This window comes from Sapajus apella, unplaced genomic scaffold, assembly GCF_009761245.1.
Source record: "Sapajus apella isolate SASKATOON/1434 unplaced genomic scaffold, GSC_monkey_1.0 scaffold41, whole genome shotgun sequence".
NCBI lineage: Eukaryota > Metazoa > Chordata > Mammalia > Primates > Cebidae > Sapajus > Sapajus apella.
The window spans coordinates 18,969,752-18,993,918 of NW_022436981.1; the positions used below are offsets into that span (position 1 = coordinate 18,969,752).

Sequence of the window (24,167 nt, forward strand, 5' to 3'; positions counted from 1 at the left end):
CATAATCATATCTATGTCTCTATCTATCTATCTATCTATCTATCTATATGTCAAATGCAAATGTTATAGGAGTCAAAAGATTTGTAGTTTTAATATTTTTCATGTATTTAAGTATCTGAACTCCTATATAAATAAGGTATAATTGGACAGTTTAATCTGCAGTTTTTTTAAAGTAAGCAAAGTAAATTATCTTTCTACAGAAATGGGTAATACTAATAATATTCTTTGCTTGACACTCTCTTTCTTTGTCTATATTATACATGCTGACACACAAATACACAAATACACTGATCTTTCAGATTAAAAAATCTCACAATATAATTCTTTTATCTTCTAAAATGTCACTATCATTTTTATAGTTCTGCTGAACCCATAAATTTCAGGAGAAGCTTGGAAAACTTTATGGATAAAGAGACATCAAAATCATTTTAAAATTGGAAGGCAAGAAGAGTTTTCAGCTATATAAATTGCTCTACAAAAGATACTACTAAAGAACTAAAGTATGCTGCAAATGTACTGATGCCCTGACCTGTGGAGATACGGTAATTCCACTGACAATAAGAAGCATGAGCAATTTTTTTTTTATTTCCTTACTGGTCAATGTCGTTGATGAAAAAGTACTATCACCCTAGACTCCAGAATGTGGCATTAAAGTTTAATTCTCTTCAATCAGGTAGGCAGAGATCAAATTCTGACACTGGCTTTTATTGTGGAAGAGTTAGAGCTTTCTGAAAATCTCTTTTAAACCATTGAAGCAAACCAAAAATGTTATAAGAGCCAAGAGAAAACATATGCAGTTTTTTTTCACATATTCAAATATCCACACACCTACATAAGGAAAGTATAACCACAAAGTTTAATCTAAATGTTTTCCAGACCAAGCTTTTTTATTTTTAAAGTTTAATCTTCCCCCTTATTTAACTTTTTGGTTTTTTTTTTGAGACAGAGTCTCGCTCTGTCGCCAGGCACCAGATTCCTGTCCTGTTTTTGCATTAATACAATTGTATAAGTAGGTTTTCCTATAAATTAAAACATTAACAGCAGAAAAGTAACATACCATATAATTTCATATGTCAAATGTTATGGTTTTTTTTTTTTTTTACTTTTTTACTTAAATAATAAAAATAATCATATTGACAGAAAGTTTTTACTTTCCTTGTGAATATAACTTATGAAGTATAGCTAAAATTTGAAAATCTAGCTGCAAGCATGGATTTTTTTAAAAAATGAACAAAAATGGCTGAATTTTGAACATTTTTCTACAATTGCACATGTCAGATTAATCTGCTATAATAGAAGCATAAGGAACACACAATAAAGTATTTATCAGTGTTCAAAATTACTATTCCTTTATGCCCTTTTGTCTGAATGAATTATCTTTCTAAATAATGAGAAGTTTATCTCATTGATTCTTTTAATTAAATCTACTTCAGTTTTTATAACTTCATAGTTCTGGGAAAAGCATCCTTACTTTCAAAAGAGCATCACTTCCAGAAAACATGTGAATGTTTTTAAAAAATCATCATTTTAAGTCCAGTCACAAGTTTAAAAGATTGAATAACAGCACATGGAAATTTGCAGAAGGCAAATGTTATATTTTACATATGACAAGTATTAAGAACAATAATTTAATGAAGATATACTTTTGAAGAAAAAAGCGTTTATATTATTCTTCTCACTGATAGCTCAAATACAGATTAAATATCACATCATTTTAAGAAGATTACTAAATTATATGCACTGAAATATTTTTATCAATTCATTCACATAAAATACCATACAGATTATAAAAGGTGTGGACTGTTTCTCATCCTAAGTTACTTACATATATTTTATCCTATTCTTTTGTATCAACTTTTAAAAGAAAAAAACGCTGCTGAAATTGTTATATACTCTGGGTTCCTGAGAACTGACTTTGTAAATTCTACTTTTGTTGATTAATTGAACCTTCTATAGCTATTTAGTCATTATGTGTTTTTAAGTCTTTTTAAATGTATTTCATTAAAATTCTTTTATTTAAAATGAAAAGACTAATAGATGTGCCAAAATTATATTAAAGACTGAAAAGAATACAGAGAAAAGACAAAATGATGCAATACTTTTATTTTAATTATTTCATAACCATCTATGACACAGATTGGCAAGCCAGACTGCATGAGGAGAAAGAAGGAAGTGGAAAGGGTAGAAAGAAATCTACCCTACCTGTCTTAACTAGTTGCTGAAGATAGAGTCTCCATACTAATTTATTTTTGCCTATCTCATGAAGTCGCCTGCCACATTCTGATTAGGCTGGCATTAGACCATGCTATTTTTAATAAATGAGGAGGAGAGAGATATCCAAGATGGCTGATCACTAGCAGCTCGGGATTGTAGCTCCCAGTGAAAGCGCAGAGAATGAGAGGACGCCACAGTTTCAGACGAATTTTTGTTGCTCACGCACCAGGAGATTCACAGCGGAGAAGCCCCACGGGTCTTGTGCACGACTCTTGTGGCCGGTGAGGTGGTTTTGCCGCTGCCTTGGTGCGGTGGTTCTTGGTGCAGTCAGAAAAGCACCATCAATCATAACGCTGCTGTTTTCGCCAGCGCAGTGGTTGCTCAGATTTTAGCGCTGGGAATCAACAAGTTGGACGTCCACTCAGAAACCCAATTATAAAGACGGTAATTATAAAGACCACAGATGGATAAATTTATAATGAAGGGAAGAAAACAGCCTAAAAAGTCTGAGAATACCCAAAATCAGAACACCTCTCCCTCTACAGGGGATCACAGTTCCTCATCAGCAACAGAACAAGGCCTGATGGAGAACGAGTGTGTTCCATCAACAGAAGCAGCCTTCAAAAGGTGGACGATAAGAAACTTCTGTGAATTAAAAGAACTTGTTCTAACCCAATGCAAAGAAACTCGACCTTTGAAAAAAGGTTTGATGAAATGTTAACAAAAATACACAATTTAGAGAGGAATATAATTAATGGAGCTGAAAAACAATGCGAGAACTTCGCGAACTATGCACAAGTTTTAACAGCTGAATCGATCAAGCAGAAGAAAAGATATCAGAAGTCAAAGGCCAACTTAATGAAATAAAACAAGATGACAAGATTAGAGAAAAAAGAATAAAAAGTAACAAGCAAAGTCTCCAAGAAATATGAGACTATGTGAAAAGACCTAATCTACGCTTGATAGGTGTACCTGAATGTGACAAAGTGAATTAATCCAAGCTGGAAAATACTCATCAGGATATTATTCAGGAAAACTTTCCCAACCTAGCAAGGCAGGACAATATTCAACTCCAGGTAATACAGAGAACACCACAAAGATATTCCTCAAGAAGACCAACCTCAAGACACATAATCGCCAGATTCACCAGGGTTGAAATGAAGGAGAAAATACTGAGGGCAGCCAGAGAGAAAGGTCAGGTTACCCATAAAGGGAAGCCTAACAGGCTCACAGCAGATCTCTCAGCAGAAACCCTACAAGCTACAAGAGAGTGGGGGCCAATATTCAACATCCTTAAAGAAAAGAACTTTCAACCCAGAATTTTACATCCAGCCAAACTAAGCTTCATAAGCGAAGGAAAAATAAAATATTTTGTCAACAAGCAAGCACTCAGAGATTTCATCACCACCAGGCCTGCTTTACAAGAGCTTCTGAAAGAACCACTACACATAGAAAGGACCAACCAGTATCAGCTTTTCTAAAAAATACCAAAAAGTAAAGAGCATCAACATAATCAAGAATTTACATCAACTAATGCAGCAAGAGTAGGAACTTCCAAAACTGTGGAGGTATGGGGTGGGCTTCCCCCAGAGCACAGGGATCCCCGGGTTCACAGCCATGACTGGGTGGCTGCAGCTGTGCTTGGGAAAGGGGTGCTCCCACCCAACCAACTTGAAAGGGGGCGGGATCCCTGCCTGCTCCATGGAGCATAACCCTGGCTGTGCTTCACCTGCTGCAGCTGGTGTCTTTGCCATGGCTGGTCCAGATGGGCCACCCTACTATCAAAATTACCTAGAGGTATCTAACTTATTACAAAAAACTTGTTATTTATTAAAGGCATCAAATTTGGCATTGAGATAGCCATTTGTTAAATATCAGTTAAAGCAGTTTGAATGCTTTCTTCAGAAAATTCAGTATATTTGATATAACTTGTTTAGTATTATTAAAGATTAACTTTGATAAGAATTAGTAAAGTGGTATAGCAGTTAATAGTAAAGACAGCAGAACTGGACATAAATATTTACTTATTTTCATACTCTATTTGTTTAGTAAATTAAAAGTGGTATTACATATGACAATTCACTTTTATTCTTACCAAAATGTAAATGGTGGACCATGTTTTACTATTTCCCTATCTTGCTGAAGAAAACCACCAAACTCATTACGTAAATCCATAATTATTAGTGTCACAACTCTCTTTAATATGGTTAAATTTTCTACTTTTTTCCCTTCATTTTTCCTTTTGGTTTCAAGAAATACAGAATCTTAATTAGTCATGTTTGATCCCATGGATTGTATATGTGCCTTTTTGGCTCTTGGTATTGGATGACATACCAAAGCAACCTATGTATGATGAAGGTGCTTTAAATCATAGGAAATTATTTCTACTTCATCAAAGGAGAGAAATTTGAATATATCTGATTATATTTTCTGTGAACTAGTCACAAATATATTTTAATATACATAAAGAATTCACATATTTTTGACTAGAGATTAAAACTAATTTGTAATTCTGAATTGACACAATCATCCTACTACAATTTATTACTTACATTTTTTCTTCTGCTAAAACCTACATAATTTTTAAGAACTTCTGAAGCAAATATAAATACAACTATGATTTCTCAATTTTCAGATTCCAACTGCAAGAATTTTTTGTTCATAGTGGTTTTCCAAGAAATATTTGCTTATTTATGTTATATAATAATTAGATGAGCCATGAAATTGACTTTTTAAAATTTTTATCTTATTTTGAAATCAATTAGTTGCCTAAAAAAATACGCAATTGCCAATTTTCAGTGTAATGTATGTGTAGATTAGTAATATTCTTTAATGTAAATCATTTGGTGAATTAAATGAGTGGTCTCATTTTCTACATATGGTAATAAAGTGACCTTAATTGTATCCCCAAATGGAATAAACAGATGTATTTTTAAAACTGAACTTGATGTTGTTGAGCAAACACTATATGTGTTTCATATAATAAAATCTATTATATTGAATGAATATACCTTTTCTGGTATTGGTTTAAATTTTTGATTGAACATGTGATCACTAAATGTGGTTTATCATCACATTTAGTATAGCTGATATTGACTTTATCTAGAAAATAATCTAGATTTACCTTTCAAAAGTAATAATTTGTTCATGAATTACTGCCAGGTATTTTGAAAGGCAAACTACAATAAATTCTCACCTTTCAAAATATATTTGATTTATCATTGGAATGACAAAGAAAAGTAGAAATCATAACAGGACTAAACAGCAAAAGGTGTGTCAGGTATTATATTCAAAATCAGTTCCAAAGGTTATGCAAAAGATGGAAATAATGCTAATTTTAACACAATTCTTATTATTTTATTTATTTATTTAGAAAAATTATATTTTAGATTGATTCCATTTCTTAATAATACTTGAAAAGTCTGTGTTACAAAAATTCTGGCTTGAAGAACTAAAGTACAAAAATACCTAATTTAAAAAATCCCAAGGAAATTGGAAATTCTAGTAATTTTCTTCAAAACATGAAGAAAAATGTTTAGTAAGCAATTTAAGGGTTGTGATAGTTTAGGAGGTCATCAGAAAACGTTCTCATTATGAAATGAAATTGTAAAAAAAAAGTCTTACATTTGAATATAGGAAATAGCCTATGAATTTGACGGATGAGATATAATTTAAAAATTATAACATATTAATAATACTTTACACTAAAAATCAAAATAGGCTAACATTTTAAATTTGAATTTCTCCATGTTGTGAAGTAATGTGATAAAATAGTAAAAGTGACATTCACATAGTAGACCTGTTAAGAGAAGCAGGTTTTGCTTATCTTCTCCTTTCCAATACCACGTATAGTAAAATAGCCCCAATTTTTTTCTTAAAGTAAAAACAAAAAACAAAAAAGGCATAAATTTAGAGTACTACATGGTCCATATTTTGTTTTTGAAAACATAATCTCTATTTAATAAAATGTCACCTAAACTATGGCTGTTAAAACACCAACATCTTTTTCCAAGTTGTAAAACTAATTAACTTAAAGCCAAACTGATTAATGATAGTTGAAAATGGGTTATTGTACAATCAATACCCCTACCCTGTAACCACCATAAGTTACCTAACTTCTCTTAGACTTTATTTCAGAATTTTTTCCCCAAGCATATAAGAAACTAGGATCTGTCTTTCTTCAATATGATACTAGTACGGATTACATATCTCAAATAGTTTATGTAACAGGATTATAAGACACTATGGTCCCTAAGATTCTATAATTAAAAATAATTCATTTTTACTGATTTTCCTGCAATCTTTTTAAAAGGAAACATGAAAATGTCAGGAATCAAACATTAAAGCTTACCAATCTTTTAACATATAAGCAGTGTGAGTTAATTATGCTCAGTTCAAAGTAGAAAGAGTAAAAAAGTTTAAGTAAATAATAAGGGCAAGAATATGAAATATTTCAAAAATATGAAGATAATGACCAAGGAGAATCAAGTCTCAGAAAAAATAATATAAGATCAAAGAAAAATTTGGAGCTGGAAGGTGGGAAAGTTGTAAGGATGGAAGAGGACCCTATAAGGCAAAGGCTAGGGAAAAAAATGCCTGGAACCGGATTTCACATACTAAAAGCAAATCAACTATCTTTGTGTCTCAGTGCCTTGTTTCATAAATTATTTCCTCAGTTCTGTGTAATTTACAGAGAAAAAAAGTTATGTATAATGTTTTTGCTTATTTCTGTAGTCCTCTGGTGTGTGAGTCCAATCTGAATTTTAGTGTAATTTCAACATAGTTTTTATAGTTTAATAAAACTTACATGCATTAAAATGCTATTAAAGTGTTACACATGGTTAATAATAGTTACGGATTTCTGAAAGCAGCTATTGTTAAACTGAACAAAGTCATTAAAGTCTTTAAACTTTGCACCAGGAAATAAAGTACAAAGTAGATGTTTAACTGCAAGGAGAATAGTTATGCTATCTGACTATATATATTCCTTCTCTTTTTACTATATATACATATATTCTTTTTATATTTTGTATTTCAAATAAAAAATACTGTAAAATTAAAAAATAAGCAATGCACTAGATTCTGGTATTTACCTTTCCAGTGATTGTTACTTCAGTTTTGATGACTGACAGAGTACAAAAAGGCCTTTGCCCTTTTACCTATGTAATAACTAGGACACTAGAGCGATAGTCTCTTTAATCTCCCTCAGCCCTAAAACGCAATCAAGTTTACAACTAGAAATGAAATCTTCAGGTAGTATATTTTCTGAACAAAAATATGTCCACTTATTTTAAATAACACACATAGTTTGTGAATGGCAAAGACTTTGAAAATCTTATCTATTATTAATCATGTATTTTTTTCTCTAGAAGTGCATATAATAATACTGGCATTTCTTCAATAAGTAATATAAAGTCAATCACTTAAATGTTTGGATTGCCTAAAACATATATTACTAAAAATAAGTGTAAGTGTTTAAAGTGTCCATTCATTTCTCTATAAATCACCTGAATTATCATTATAGAATAATTTACTAATACACCTAACATCTAAGTAACTGTTTATCTAAAAAAATACTAACTTACTTTGCTTGAAATAGTTTTTATTTTATTTCAGTAAGCAAAGCAATATTGCCTATGTATTTGTCCACAGTAATAAGGAGACTAACTCTATGCCAGTAGTTCATTCCTTTTACTATCCAGTCACATTCCAGTCAGGCTTTAGTCCTTCCCTCCCTCCTTCTCTCCTTCCCTTCCTCCCTCCCTCTTTCCCTCCTTCCCTTCCTCTCTTCCTCCCTTCCCCCTTCCTTCTTTCCTGTTTAAAGAATCTACCTATGATCATGATATAGCATACTAAAAACTTATAGTATAAAACATGTCTTGGAAGAATTATATTTTCAACTGGCATACAGAAGCAAGGGGACACTGAAGTAGACAATGTCATATGGTAGCAACATCAGAGTTTATCATATTAAATTAACATTTTGTGGTAAAAATTGAATTAGACTTATAGTTTTCATTGAATTTTAAAACTTTTTTATAGTTATATAACACCAGTAAATATAATGGGTTTATAACTAGCTTTGTATTTCTATCTATTAAATACACTGTTTAACTGAGAAAACATGAGATTCACTTTGCTTTGAAAGTAGTCCATATGTTAATCAACTTAGAAATTTACAAACCTGTTGCATGGAAAATAAATTCCTAACAGGTTCAGTGGCTCTAAATGATGCCTGAGAACTTTAAACAAGACCCTTGAACTCCAAGTGCAAAAAACTATATGTAATCTGGGTTTCTTGGCAGTTTTTTTTTCTTCATCAAAATACAACTGTTCTGTGTGAGTACTGCGCTGCCTATCACAACAAACTTATCCTTGCCAGAAAAAAAGAATATACCTACCTTTAAAAACTTAGCTACTGCATTCAGGAAACTAAAAAAAAAATAAATACTAGCAATCTTAATTATGTACCATTGTCTTAGTTATAATTTGAAATAATGAAATGTCTTCATGGGGAGAAAACAGCAATGAACAAAGTATAAATACGATATACCTCTGACTTGGAGAGGCCCAATATTCAAAATTCTAATAGTAGAGGAAGATATTTAAATAGACTCATACTTGTATAGTGATTTGACCCTTAGACCCACACAACCACAACACATGTAGTAAAAATAGGCTTTCTTGGGTGTTCCTCTGCATTAATACATGTCTCTGCCCAGTCATTTAATGGTTCAGGCTTATCATTTAAAATTGTCTTGCAGACATGGAAATAATTCAATGAACAAGAGTGTGGCAAATAGGGTCAGGATATGAAAGTGGTATTCTGATATATCTGAGTAACAACCATGAAAACCAATAAAGCAGGGATACAAAATGGTGGAAACTGACATTGTGAGTCAACTTAATTCTGTAACAATAAAAACAGGAGTTCCACTACATGAACTTTGAAAAAAATCAAACTCTTGGAATAAACTGTTTTGTAAACAGAAGATAAAAATGTGTGTGTTTTTTTTTTAAGAGGTCATTACATTTACGAGGAAAAAACAAAAAACTAATATATATTAAAAAGTAAAAGAGAATAACAAGAAAAATTCAGAAAAACTAGATACAAGTTTGAGAAGTAAATAAAAAAGTAAGAAGGAACAAAAATATAAAAACTGAAAATAAGTAAAATACATGAAGGACAGAGTTTTAAGTAGTGCTATTCACAATAGCAAGGATATAGAATCAACCTAAGTGCCCATCAACAGTGGATTGAGAAAAGAAAGTGTGGTACATGTACACAATGAAGTACTATGCAGTCATAAAAAAGGGCATGAAATCATGCCCTTTGCAGAAACATAGGCGGAGTTGGAAGCTGTTATGCTAAATGACGTAACATAAGAACTGAAAATCAAATACCATATGTTACCCGCATAAGTGGGAGCTAAATATTGAAAATACATGATCATAAAGATGGGAACAACAGACAATGGGGATCACTAGATGCAGAAAGGGGAGAAGGGGGCATGGGCTGAAGAATCCCGTTAGGTACTACACTTATGGCCTGAGTGATGGGTGTTTTGGGACCCCAAAGTCTCAGCATCAAGTAATTTACCCATTTAACATACCTGTATATGTACCCTTTAATCTATAATAAAAGCTGAAAAATTTTAAAAAGTAAAAAAAAATTATTAAAGAAAATTAAAATATTAAATGTGTGATATAAAATATGTAACCAATATTGCTATCCAAAGTAGAGTGTAGAATGAGTGAATCAGTATCAATCTATGTCAGACAAATAGAATAACTATTTAAAAAATTAGCCTGACTTGAAGAAATAAGAGACACATGACACAACATCTTCTGATTAACTCTTAAAACTCCAGAAATAAAAAAGGGGATTAAATTATAAATTCTCCATGTTATTCATTTGAATAAATATTTTCTACATAGTTTTTAATTAAATAAATTAGAAGTCACATCAAATTTTGTGAAAGAACTGAATCCACTGAATTTTAACTTAGGGCATTCATGAAAACACAGCATTCCTTGGCTTATTTTTTGCAGTGATGGAGATAAAAGCAAAGTAACAGCATTTACCGTATGAGCCTCAGTCAAAGATAAGATCTAAGAAATTTCCATTACACCAAGTTAAAATTAATATGTGAATCTTACAACAAAATGTTTTAAGTAATTAAAAAATTTACAGGTAATTTTAAAGGGTAGTGCAGTCTTTATCTTTTTTGTTTGTTTAATGTGATTCGACGTACAATTTCAATTGGAAAAATAAATAGTTCTCCTAAAATCATTATAAAAGCAAGCCTATAAAATATTCTGCAGGTCATTAAAGGCTGAAATATTTTAATGAAATAGTTTTCCTCGCAAGACTTCAGGATAAATACCTTAAAGTGCAAAGTTATAAAGTTGAGTAATTTTCTCAGTTAAAGTCAAACAAACCTTAGCAAACTCATTAACAAACCAGCAACAAGAATGGAGACATTAACTTTTACTATGATTGACATAAACTTTGAAGCAAAAATAGTATAAAGATAACAACAACATATTTTACCAAATTTTTAAGAGTGAGATGATTCTTTCTAATTTAGAAAACACAAATAGGACTCAGAACAGTAAGCTCGATTTCCATTTTTAATATCAAATAATAATTTCATTATGATTTTAAATAAACATATTACAGATTAACCCTCAGTCCATGAACAAATCTGATAATATTTAACTTGAAAAGCACCACCTCCTGGAATATGAGTTTTCTTTGGTAAGTAAACTATCTAAGGACTATGCTGACACGGTACCAACTCTGACTTCTCATAGTGTAGCGTGGGAGTCCCAACAGAAACTGCATTTCCCAAGGCATTACCATTGACAGGCTTTCAGGGGCTTTTAAACACACTGAATCTGCAGTGAAAATTTTGGAGACAGATGACTCCTATTTAAATACAATTTGAATAACTCTATAGCAGTAATGAATGCCTATACTTGTCCCTGGGAAATATGCCAGGAACAGAAGCAGGCATCTTCAATCTGAATTCTACCGGCTTCTTGCTGTAAGACAAATCTGCCTAACTAGCCCATGAATAACTTTTCTCTAAAAGGAATATTTATAAAGGAGGTTGCTATAGCTTAAGTGTCCACAGCAAAACTCACATTGGAAACTTAATTCCCAGTGCAGCAATGTTGGGATGCAGTGCCTGTACAAAGTGGTTAGATCTTTAAAATAGATTAAAGTCTTTCTCATGAGACTGGATTAGTTCTTTCAAGAAAGGATAAATTCTGGGTAGAATGGGTGTCAGAAAGCAAGGTTGCCTCTCCTGTTGGTCCTTTTTGCATTCCAGACTCCATTTTCAGGTCTTTGCCATCTTATGGTGCAGCACGAAACCCTCACCAGAAGCCAAACAGATGCCTATGCGGTGGTTCTTGGGCATTTCAGCCACTTGAAGCATAAGCCAAATAAACTTCTTTTCTAGTCTCTGTTAGTCTGTTATAGCAACACTAAATGGACTAAGAGTTCTTACAGTGCTTGATTTAACAAATACTAACAGCTTGTAAAAACACACATTTTAGGTTTATGTTTACTTATTATGATAATCAAATTTTTCATTGAACAAAATGGATTTCTATTAATTTCCATTCATCCTGATTTTTAGCACTGTATCCATCCGAAAAGTATGTTCAATTTATGATTAATGACTTGGTCCAGGCAATTATTAAGTTATAACCCTGAGAATCTTTGTGGTGGTCATTTTAATAATTTTGTTTTATATAATTTCCATTTGTATAAAAACAATATTTACCATATTTTATCAAACCACAGAAGTACAATGAATAGAATGTATGCTCAAAACACAAGATATAGGAGAGAGAAGGATTTAAAATAAACATGCACACACAGGTCCACACACGTCTGGTTTATGTGTATATTAAACAAAAATGGCATGTTAGACAATGTGTAATAAATAATATCTATGTCATAATAAACATTTTTCTCAATGCTAAATGTAAAGTTATTAGTCTTGAACTTATGTTAAATTAGTAGCTCTGCGTGTCTTACTAGAGATATACACCAAATAAAACCATACAGGAGATATCAAAATAAATAAATAGTCAAAATGTGCCCTAGATATTGAATATAGAAAATAGGGAAGTGACAGTTTTTTATAGAAGGCAGAATATATTAGTATCTTAAAAAGAAATAATAAAACATAGAAATAAGCACAATTTACTAGTAAATAACTAGTAAATAACTATATATCAAAATATACATAGTAAACCTGTCAGTAATTTAAGATATAGGACAGAAATACAGTTAATAAATTTTAACTTAACATAGCCTAGCACAAATGAGACTGAAAGGAGGTAAAGTATGTGTGCATATTTTTAATACCTGGGTTCAATTATCATTTTACAAGTTGAACAGATAGTGACTAAATTCTCAAATGATCAATCAATTGAATATATTATATAATCAGAAACAACAAAGGAAATAAAAATTCATTTCCTAAAATGTTAAAAAAATACACCATTAAAAAGTGGTTCAAAAATATAGTGATAGATTAATTTGCTTTTATAATTTAAATAAAAATTTTTATAACTTATTAAGATCTCAGAAGACAGGCATAGAGCAGTAACAGAAATGAATCTCTGGCTAGGGATTATGCTATAAATGGTATATTATAACAAATCATTCATTTGGTATAAAATATTTGAGAAAAAGAATAAAAATTCACTGTGATAAAGAATAGATAAAAACAAGTATAAAATGAGGGATTATTTAACTGGGAAAGCAAAACATGAGAATGATACGAATATACAATGGATTAAAGATTTAAGCATGAGGCTTAACACCAAAACACTCTAGAAGAAAACCTAGGTAATACCATCCAGGACACAGGCATGGGCAAGGAATTCATGACTAAAACACCAAAAGCAATGGCAACAAAAGCCAAAATAGACAAATGGGATCTAATTAAACTTCAGATCTTCTGCACAGCAAAAGAAACTATCAGTAGAGTGAACCGACAACCAACAGAATGGGAAAAATTTTTTGCAATCTACCCATCTGACAAAGGGCTGATATCCAGAATCTACAGAGAACTGAAACAAATTTACAAGAAAAAAGCAAACAACCCCATCCAAAAGTGGGCAAAGCGTATGAACAGACACTTTTCAAAAGAAGACATTTATGCAGCCAACCAACACATGAAAAAAGCTCATCATCACCAGTCATTAGAGAAATGCAAATCAAAACCACATTGAGATATCACCTCACACCTGTTAGAATGGTGATCATTAAAAAATCAGGAAACAACAAATGCTGGAGAGGATGTGGATATTTGGAAAATATAAGCAATGCCATTTGCAACCGTTATTGTCTAAGTTGTGCACATATATATGTGTGTATATATATGAGATAAAATCTTACTTTAAAATGTAGTATTTACATTGCAGAGTGCATTACTAGTGGGATGTTTATAAGTACTTCTAAATACATATTTAGTTACCTGTGGGTAAATAAACACTAACCTGCAGTCAAAAGTGTGTCCAGGTCCATCAACACAAATCCCTCCATTAAGACAAAGGGCCGAATTAAGTTCACGCTTAGCACAATTATCAACGCTTTCTTCACAGTATGTACCAGTGTACCCATGTTGGCAAATGCAAGTAAATCCATGTGCCGACTTCTGACAGAAGCCTTCATTCATACAAGGGATTAATGTGCAGTCCTAGATTAAGAAATAGAGAACCAAATTTGATGATTAGTATAATGCTGACCATTTTAATCAAATTACATTTTTATTTAAACATAATCTAAAAAACTGATGTGTAAGCTTGTTTGGCATTTCCTTCCTTTAGTAATTGAAATATGTTTTTACTAGTAAGTGGGGTTTTTTAAAAATCTTTTATTACCAGAAAGAACCCTTCAAATATTCTATTGCTGATTAGGAAAGAAATCATTATTAATCTTTGTAAAAGCATGTACTATGTCAGAGAACTATCCCTGCCCCCAACAATGGTGCTAAAGCAAATTTCCTCTGCAGAGAATGACAGGAATTCACTTTTATTCACACCCTTAGTGTCTCCAGTGCCTCTCAGTTTTCCCAAAACAGCCCCAGTTCAGCTCTGCTCTCCTAGAGTAATCATTAATAGTATTTCCATTACGTTTCAAAGGAATTCTGGGTTTAATCACATACTTAGAACAAACATTTCACATTGGATTTGTATCCATTTAAAATACCTAATACATCTATGATATCTGAAGTTTGAATTAAATCATAACCTTTTAATTACTTTTCCACATGCATTTTTCCAACTGTATGTCCAACATTTCAGATACATATAGCTGCAGCAGTGCAAATGTCTTGTAGACTTAGAGGAATCTGGATAATACCTATTAAGTTTAAAAATATTTTAAAATTTCTCATAGTTTTACTTACTAATTCAACAAATGGTTATTTATTGTAATGACATTGATGCCCAAAACGGCGATAATAACCCCCACCTCTTATGGTGTGCCATGAGAATTAAGTAAAATAATGGCACTGTGTCTTAAACATCATATGTCATCAGTAAATATTATCTTTCTTTCCTCTCCACTATGAAGGCCAATGGCTCAGTCAGCCTCTATTTCTATCCTTTGGCACTTAATTTGAACAAGAAATATGTTTCTGTGTATATTTAGCTTCTACCATATCACACCATATGCTTTTAAGTTTACAGTGCAGGGTTTATATATATACTTACATTGTGGAAAACACATGTCATAGTACCATAAACATGGTATGACATTAGTTTTCAAAGCGTTAACTGAAAAGATTTGCACACACACTTCTGAGAAATAACTTATGGAGAGTGGTGACATCATTAGTAAAACTGTTTATTTTCAATGAGCAATCTAAAGATAATACCTTGATGAACATAAACAAATTTGAATCATTTTGCACTTTAGGTCTTGAGTTCTTACATTCTCAAGGATAACTGCATATGCAAACATGAAATACTTCTTCAGCATTTTACCTTGAAAAGTGATAGTTTCCTAGAATTATTATTCATTAATTGATGCGCTTACAAATATTTAGTGACTTTTAAGAAGTTTTAACAATTAAAACTCATACTGAAAAGACTATTATGGAAGGTTTTCCATTAGTATCATATATCCATTGGAAAATTAGATGTTGTATCAGAGAGGTTAATTAGTGTCATCCTCAATTAAAAATGAATTGTGCACTTCAGTTTAATATTCCAGTCATGCCTAGAACCTAGATGGTGATCTTGTACACCCTCTCAAGTGTTAGAACTAAATGTATATTTTTATAAACAAATACTATGATATTTGTTTCACTTTTGCTGAAAATGTGATCTCGTTAAGGAAAACCAAGGACGCATAGTAGTAGACTATCCTGTAGGTATTGTAGTTTTATTTACAGAACAGAAAAGCAGAGTTCCACAGGGAGTGGCATGGAAACATGTTTCTCTCTTGGCTCTATTTCTGGATATGTATAGAATGATTTATCAGAAAGCATTACATAAACTAATTGAATTCTATTGAAGATAGGGATAGTCTTTAGACTGCCAAAAGTTCTGTCTCCAGGGTTTCAAGAATCTTTTACTAAATTAATTAGAAAGCTTAATGGGAAATACAAAGGCAATTTCTTTTTAGAGAAAATCAAATTGTCATTTAAAGTTCTTGATCTTTCCTGGTTTAAAAATTTAAAAGGATGCCTTTTCTTTTGTTCATCATCATTTATATTGCTTTGCTATATTTTATTTAATATAATAAAGTGCTTCCCCAAAGAGATCACTAAAGTAATTTCAGAAAATAAAATAGATAAAAGGCTGAGTATTCAGAGAAAGAGATGGAAGCCAGGAGGGATCCTGCAGATCAGGGTAATCTAGACAACTGAGCTTGACCCTAGTGATACATTCATTCAACTTGTACTGAAAATGTTATGCCAGGAAATGTACAGTAGGAACATGAAAGGAACAGGGCAATATTATATTCATTGTGAAATTCTTAGACAGGGCAAAGTACTCACTGGGCTAGTAAATGTGACAGTTATCTCACTGACTCAGTGTATCCTTCAATGCAATGAAGTTGACACTCAATATCAACCATCACAGCAATTTTGCTCGTGTTGTTGCCTATCCATCCCTAACATAAACTGTATTTTTCCACTCCCAAGAAATTTCACATACAACACTTTGCCCTATATTGACCTGAGTGCTCTTTTCAGGTAGTACTGCTTATTTTTCTCCATTGCTTTTGTCTTTTTAGCCTTGTAATACAGGTCATGAATCTCCTTCAGATGATGTTATCTAAGCATTTCAGCACAGAGAAAGATAAAATAAATAGGTCAGCTAGTAAGAAAGATAGAGAGGCCATTAGAGAGATATGTAGATCACTTTCCATGTGGATCTGGTCAGGTAGGAAGTATATCTGATTATTATTAATCCCAATTTCTTACAGATACCCAATAATATCCAAGATTTACAGAATGAATGACCAAAACTACACTTGGAGTACACTTAATGTATTAGTGAAACATGACAACTTTTTAAAAATTTGATTAAACTATAATAATTATTGTAGATGGCATTGGCACAAATGAGAAAATAAGTAAAGAAACAGGATAGTTCAAGAACTAACCCATATATAGAAACCTATTACATGGAAAGTGAAACAAACCAAATCAAGAGAGAACTAACCCTTTGATAAATTTTTTTGAAAAAATGATTATACTTAAAAGAAACCATTAAGTTAGATTCCCACCTTTTATTAATCATAATGTATTCACTGTGACTTAAATAACTAAAATGATCATGAATTCTATAATTTTAGTAGATGAGAATATAAAAATATTTTTAAAATATTACAGTGTGAAGAATTTCTTTGGAGGGAGGCAAAGTCCAGTCAGAAAGAAAAAGGTAAAGAAAAATTGGAAAATCTCACAATGCATAAGTTGTATAAAATAAGAGTGTCCAAAGTTTATAAAATATTTACATTTTTCAGAAACTACTGAATTTTATCTATAATTTAAAACAATACAGAAAAATAAAAAAATAAAGGACAAGTAAGCAAAAAGAAAAAGGGCTCTTAGTAGGCAAGGCACAAAGAACTACAATTGGCAAATAATAATATGGAAAGATGCTCAATCCTGATAGTAATCTGGGAACGTGGAATATAAAATAATGAGCAATGGCATTTTCCTCATGAAATTAGTCAACACTTTGTAAAAAGTTATTTTATTTACAGGATCTAGGTAAGCTGCTATGCCTGTACTCTCATCAGGTAAGTGTGGCTGTTAATGTTTATTTGGAATACTTTATAGCTATTAGAATGAATGAGTCAGGACTCTTTGCATTTTAATAGAATGATTCCTCAGAGATACGAAATAAGACAAAACTCACTGAGCAAAATGAGTTTGTTTTTAATGTTAAAATAACAATATTAGTACAAAAATCTAGACATACTTACATGGAATTTTTTTAACAATTGTTCTCATAATGCTGGATGGGCATGTATGCATGCATGCATACATATGTCAAAATGTCTATTTACTGATATTTTTAATTCAAAAATAAGAGTATGATATTTGTACTATCAAGAAATATGGTTTTAGAAATTTCTTCAGGCAATACACCTTTGCAGTAATGCAAACAAGGTGTATGGTTCATTCATTCTCTGCCAGTAAATTTATTTATTACATTTCCTTTTCCACATCAATAATGGCTTTCACTATCCAGAACCAAACGATAATAATATCAACAAATAATTATGGTTTTTAAAACTGTATGTCAGAAAATGTGCTAATTGTTTTCATGCATTATCTCATTTAATTCTTACAATAATCTGAGGTAGTTACTGTGATTACTTTTATTGAACAGTTAAAACAATTTCAAAATAAAAGTAATTTGTCTGAGAACACACAGCAGCAATATAGAACTTACAGCAATATTAGAGATTCAATCCTGGTTATCCCTGAATGCATTTAACTACTCCATCACCCCTATCTGGAAGGGCTACTTACTGAATAGCTACTGTATTTCATGTGCATTCCCGCACATGACCCTGTGATGTCAGAAATAGCATAGCTATGTTTTACTAATGAGGGAGTGAGACACAAAGAATTTAAATAAAATGCTCATGGTTTCACAATGGCAAAGGCATTTAATTTGTATGCTTCCTCCTTTTACCATGTTATTGTCCATCAGAAATGATTTGGAAGAACTCCCCATTATTCCAAAAAGCTCACAAAATTCTCATCCACCAAGAATGGTCACAATCTTCAGTCAACCAACATGTCTCAACAAATGAGCTATTCCATATAAAATACTACGTGCTAATCACATGACATGAGGCCCCTGAAGACTGAAAGACATATACTGAGAATTTAAAGGTGTTGTCTACTTCTTTGTATATACATCCAGTAATTATATTCTCCTTGGGATGTCTAAATTAATTGAATCCTATGTCATCCCTACAGATTCATAGTTACCTCTGTCTCCTAAGACTGGGAGGATGAGACAGATTGTAAAACTTAAGCCATCTGAGCAACTGTTGATAATGGCTACTTCTAGAATTTAGTTTGGTGAGGTGGTGGGCGTAGGGAGGGGAATTGTGGAATTCTGTAATAACAAGAGACAAAGAACGGAAAAGTGCAGAAAAAAATGCTGTGATTCGTAGTTTTGTTTGGAGCAGCCAAAGAATTACATAGAGGAATGGTGAGAGAACAGTTAAATTATTAACAACTGTGGAAGAAATGACTTTGAAACCTACAGCAAGCAATTGGATGTTTCTTTTAAATTAAATTTTTGTCATATAACTTTAATAAAATTATAAGACTTACATGAATTTCGATCTTACATTGTACGCTAGTCCCTTCCGCATCACATGAACATGGATATTCATTAACAAGGCCAGTGCACCTGAAACAGAATGAAATTTTCAAATAAGTAGATGTTAAAGCATAACTTCAAGGGAGTTTCCCCATTTAAACTTTTCTTTCCTAGTTCAGGTGAAAAAAAGCACTCCCATGAGCAACAGAAAGCAGAGTTTATTCCTGGGTTTCTTATCCTTGAAGGTGACTGGACTGAAAAATCGGATCAATTTTCATTTTTGCCATTTTCCCCATGGCAATGAAAGGAAGGAACAGTTTTAAAAGATAAGAAGTGTGTCTAGGGCTTATGTGAGAAACTGAAGTTAGCTACGGCCAGGCTGCATTGCAATGAGCTACCAACCTTCATTCTCCTTCCCCTGCTTACAAAGTAGGTGGCAGGATTAGAAAATCAAAGTGACGCGGAAGCAAGCAGCATGGTGCATCTGTGTTACATTCTTCTTTGCCACCTGCATCTTCTAGAAATACCTTCACTCTAGATGTGCATTAACTAATATTTTATCCATGATCAGGAGAGTTATTATACAGATTCATAGAGTCATCAAATACCTTTCATACACATAAGTATAAAAGAACCAGTTTACTTTGGAACACTTTAAATACTAAGCATGTTGTATTATCTCTCCATAGAGCAAATAATAGAATGTTTCATCATCTTACCTGCTAGTTCTATTAACATGAGCAGTTACCTTTAAGTATATTAAAGTCTAATTAATCCACATTTATTGAAAATTACTTTATGCTAATGAACAGAAATAAAAGAAGGGCAGAGATAATGTATCGGTACATTGCATTAGCTAAAACTGGCAGCATCTGTCATGTTAACTCTACCTAGCTCTTGTTTCATGAAAGAGCATAATTAAAATTATCTTTATCAACTTTCCCTTGACATTAAGTCTTAAATATTGTGAGTTAAATATACTTTCATAAAGCTAATAATAAAAAAATAAAAATAGCTACCTTCCATGTAGACAAGGATTTGAAAGGCAATCATTTGCATTTGTTTCACAATGTGTTCCAAAAAATCCACTCTTGCAGTCACAGGTATAATGATTGATGCCATCAATACAAACTCCATCATGGAGACAGGGCTCTGATAGGCATTCATCTAGATTTATTTCACAATTGATGCCTATGTTGGAACAGACAAGGAAAAACATGAAACCATTTAAATATAAAACTCCAAAGTTAGTTCACTATGGTAAACATCACCGAGAAATAAAGACCTCTCTCTATAATGATAATTTGATATATTGTAGCAAAAGTGAACATTTTTCAAGGTCGAACATATTTAGGTCTGTGACCTTTCGGACTACTGATTTAACGTGGATGAGAAAAACAAAGTACAAGCTCAATCTACTGAGGAGATTTGTTTTTAGTGTGATGTTTGTTGAGAATATTTAGTGAAGTAATGAATTACATCAAGTTGTCACTGTGAATACTAATCCATAATGTTTTTGTAATGGTCTTTGTGAGTCAAACATTTATTACCTACAAGAATTAAGAAAGACTTTGAAAGTAAATTTGGCTTTATTGAGTCTATTAATGGTCTCTCTGAGATTTCTAAAATGAAATCTAACTGTGGCTAAAATACCTGGGATTTCCAAAGTCCAAGTGGCGAATATTTATTAGGCACCTACCATGAACCACCTCTATGCTCAACTAGAGGTACAAAGCTAAAAAATAAACTTCCTATTAACCAAAAAATGTTGTTAGGGCGGCAATATTTACAGATAGAAAACACATAGAGAATAACATAAGTGGAGCTTAATGGAAAGCAAGATTGTGTTTCATATGTTCAAAACATCAGGAAAAATTACAGAATCGTTGTAAAATTGTTAGAATAATTTCTTTGCCCATTATATCCATTGGTAGCAAGCATCTACTAATAAAAACTAGGATTGATTGAGCACTTATTGGTGTGCCCTGCCCTTAAGGCTTCCTGTGCATTGTTTTAGCTAATGCTCATCAAAGCTATAGGGAGATCTCATTAACCGCAGTTCACTGGTAAGTATTCGGAGAGTAAGCAAAATGTCCAGATTGCACAGGTCATAACAGCAAACAAGAATTTAAATCATGTTTCTTTTCTCTGACTTGCGCTTCCAATCATTACTTTAAATTACCTACCCTGCAGCTACTCTGATATGTGCATAAGTTGCTAAGTGGAGTAATACTGTGGATACCAATTGGAAAACATGGTTCTTGTAACCCCAATACATAATATCTAGTTGTGAATAAAAATAAGTAATAAGCTTATTATAGTGAAGAAGACAATAATGAAAATAGCTGACAGGTAGAGTCCTTACTATGTGCCAGGTACAGTAAATTCAGTTTTATTTCCCACTCATACTCCACGACTAGAGTGAGTTACAGATCCTCTTTACATTGTCTTCACTCTGAGACCAAAGTTAACAAAGCATACACTATCAGAGACATTGACATCTGTGTTCAAGAGGAAAAAAGACACTTCCATTCATATTGGGCTTGGTCATATGACTTGGGTTAGCCAATAAAATATAAATATAGGTGTCTCTTAAGCCTTTCACCTACAAATCAAGTTATATGACTAAGTCCAACAGAAATGGAATGGGAAAGAATGTTCCTCCCCCAGGAAAGGGCAGATATTTGTGACAATAACATTTGGTGCAAGCATAATCGATCAAGCTTCTGACTTGAAAATGAGGCTTACTTATTGGTACATCATAGGTTTATTGGGATGTACCGAACACAACTAACCAGGGTCTGGTACACATTTAACATTTTATTACTTTCATAATCTTGGTAAAAATATCACAACCACATTGTATTTAATTGGTGATTTGAGAGTTTCAAGACATCACCATTCTAGTTAGGAAGATAAGTGAAAAGTCTCTGTATGACTATGTAGAATTCTGGCAGGGTCAGTGCTGAAATTTTTAGTTAAAAAAAGACAGATGGTCAATATATAACAAAAGTGTGGGGGCAGGGACAGAAACTGTTGAAAGAGTTTGGGACAGGATGCATCCAGTAGTCTTGGGAGATGAGGAGATTTGACAACAGACACTACACTCCGCTGTTGAAATGTTCTCTCCATAAGAGGCAAACCTATCTCAATTTAACTAGAGATAACATCATCAAGGTTATCTTAGGATCAGTTTCTCCTAAAGTTTTATTCATCAAATAAAATTGTGGTTGTAATTTGACTTTCTAAGTAGCCTCCAAAGAGGATAAGAATAGAATAACTAGCTAATGTGAACATTTTGGTCTCAATAAACCATTCTCATTTTTAACATTATAGTCCTTCAGATTCACACACATCAACTTTCCCTTTACCTTTCTAACTTCATCTTATATTAATCTCACCCTGACTAGTATCTTTACTTACATTAACCTCCTATGTTCTCTCAAAAGTTTTAGGCATCCTGTTCCTCTAAGACCTTAGTACTTTTGTTCCCTTTCCAAGAAATCTCTTCCAAGTATTTCACAGTTTAGATCTTCAGGTTTTAACTAAAATGTCAGTATCTCAATGAGGACTATTCAACCACACTATACAAATTTGCATTCTCATCTTAATCTACAATCACCATTATCCTATTTTATGTTTTCCTCCTATAGCACGTAATCTCCTGCTAGCTTTCTATGAAGTTTACGCATTTATTTTTCTCTATCTCCATGACAAGCTTAGCTTCATGAAGGCATAGATTTTGTCTGTCTCACTAAAACTGTATACATTCAAATATTTGTTAAAAAATAAATCCTTATCATATTCATGTATGGGAGTTTACGTGTGCTGTGTATGTGTTTTTATATTTTGTTTTACACATTTTTTTTTTATCAGAAATCTCGACCTCTTCCCAACCACAAGCAAAGCACTTCTTGAGAATCTGGGGAAACTATTAGTCCGTGCAAAGGTGAGAGTCAGAATCAGCAATGAAGTGATAGTGTTGCCTCTAAGGTGCATAACTAAAGGAGTTGTCTGTGCAGCCAAGGGAAGATATTCAATGGGATCTCTGCTTTATTCCCACATTCAAACAAAGACATGTTTATGTGTGAAAAAAGAAACACAATTATGGAGGGTCTTGGACTTTGCTTCATAATGATTTCCCACAAATAATTACCAACCTATCCAAACTCTTAAGTTATTCACCTGTAAACTACGAATCAAAATCTCTCTACTGTAGCATAGTAGAGAGATGGTCATTACCTATAAATACATCTCTAACAGTACATATGCTACCTGGTTATTATAACAACAAGATTATTTATCTTCTTCATAGGATACAAATGCTTTGACATGACACATCTAAAAGAATAATAATACTTATTAGACATGATTAAAGCCTTGGCTAAAGTCTTAGTCTCCGTTTTTTGCCTACACTGCCTTAAATACCAGGTATTTCTTACTGCTCATTAATTTATCTAACGCATATTTATGTGTCAGGCGCAGTTTTAGGCTCCTTGCATAGTTCCTTTCACCTGGCATGCATCACTGCCACCTCCATCAAGGCATAGCTGATGATTTCCATGCAATCTAATGATTTCATTATGGACTTCATTTGACGAAAGAAGAGCCATGATAAATCTCTTTTTCTTTTGGTTATGTCTAACATATTGTTCTTTCTGCCCACCCTCCTGCCTGCTTTGGTGCTACAGCAATAGTTTATGTTTGAAATAATTTTCAGTTTGTGGTTATAAAATTAGAATTTTTGATTTCATTAAAGAGGCAGTCAATTCCTTTTTAAAGCAGAATGGATCATTACCTGTGAGATTGGGGCTTTTCTATGATCCCACTTAGGAAAAAAATCCTCTTCACTAGTCTTTCTCAACATCTGCCTACAGATTGAATATTTTAACATTGAAAATTACAGAATCCTTTCAGAATAAGACCATTAAAGTTAATAAACTGAGAGCTATGATTAGTAAAACATTTCCATGCATCCACAATATTACAATAGAAAAATATATATAATCCTTTTATATAAATGAACATATATATATTATGTGTAGTATATACATATGTGTGTGTGTGTGTGTGTGTGTATATGTCTGTCAATCAGCTGTCTTTTTTTTTTTTTTTTT

At 32.3% G+C, this 24,167-nt stretch overlaps 1 protein-coding gene across 1 annotated transcript in view; it reads right to left on the minus strand.

Moving 5' to 3' along the window:
* The window catches only part of LOC116565901 (protein eyes shut homolog), a 774,713-nt gene that overhangs the window by 561,209 nt on the left and 189,337 nt on the right, over positions 1-24,167 (minus strand). The window contains exons 7-9 of the mRNA XM_032299846.1: positions 20,070-20,241; positions 19,062-19,140; positions 13,741-13,940 (exon numbers count right to left, since the gene is read on the minus strand). Of these exons, the coding sequence (XP_032155737.1) occupies positions 13,741-13,940; positions 19,062-19,140; positions 20,070-20,241 (451 nt within the window). The remainder of the gene's footprint in view (positions 1-13,740; positions 13,941-19,061; positions 19,141-20,069; positions 20,242-24,167) is intronic.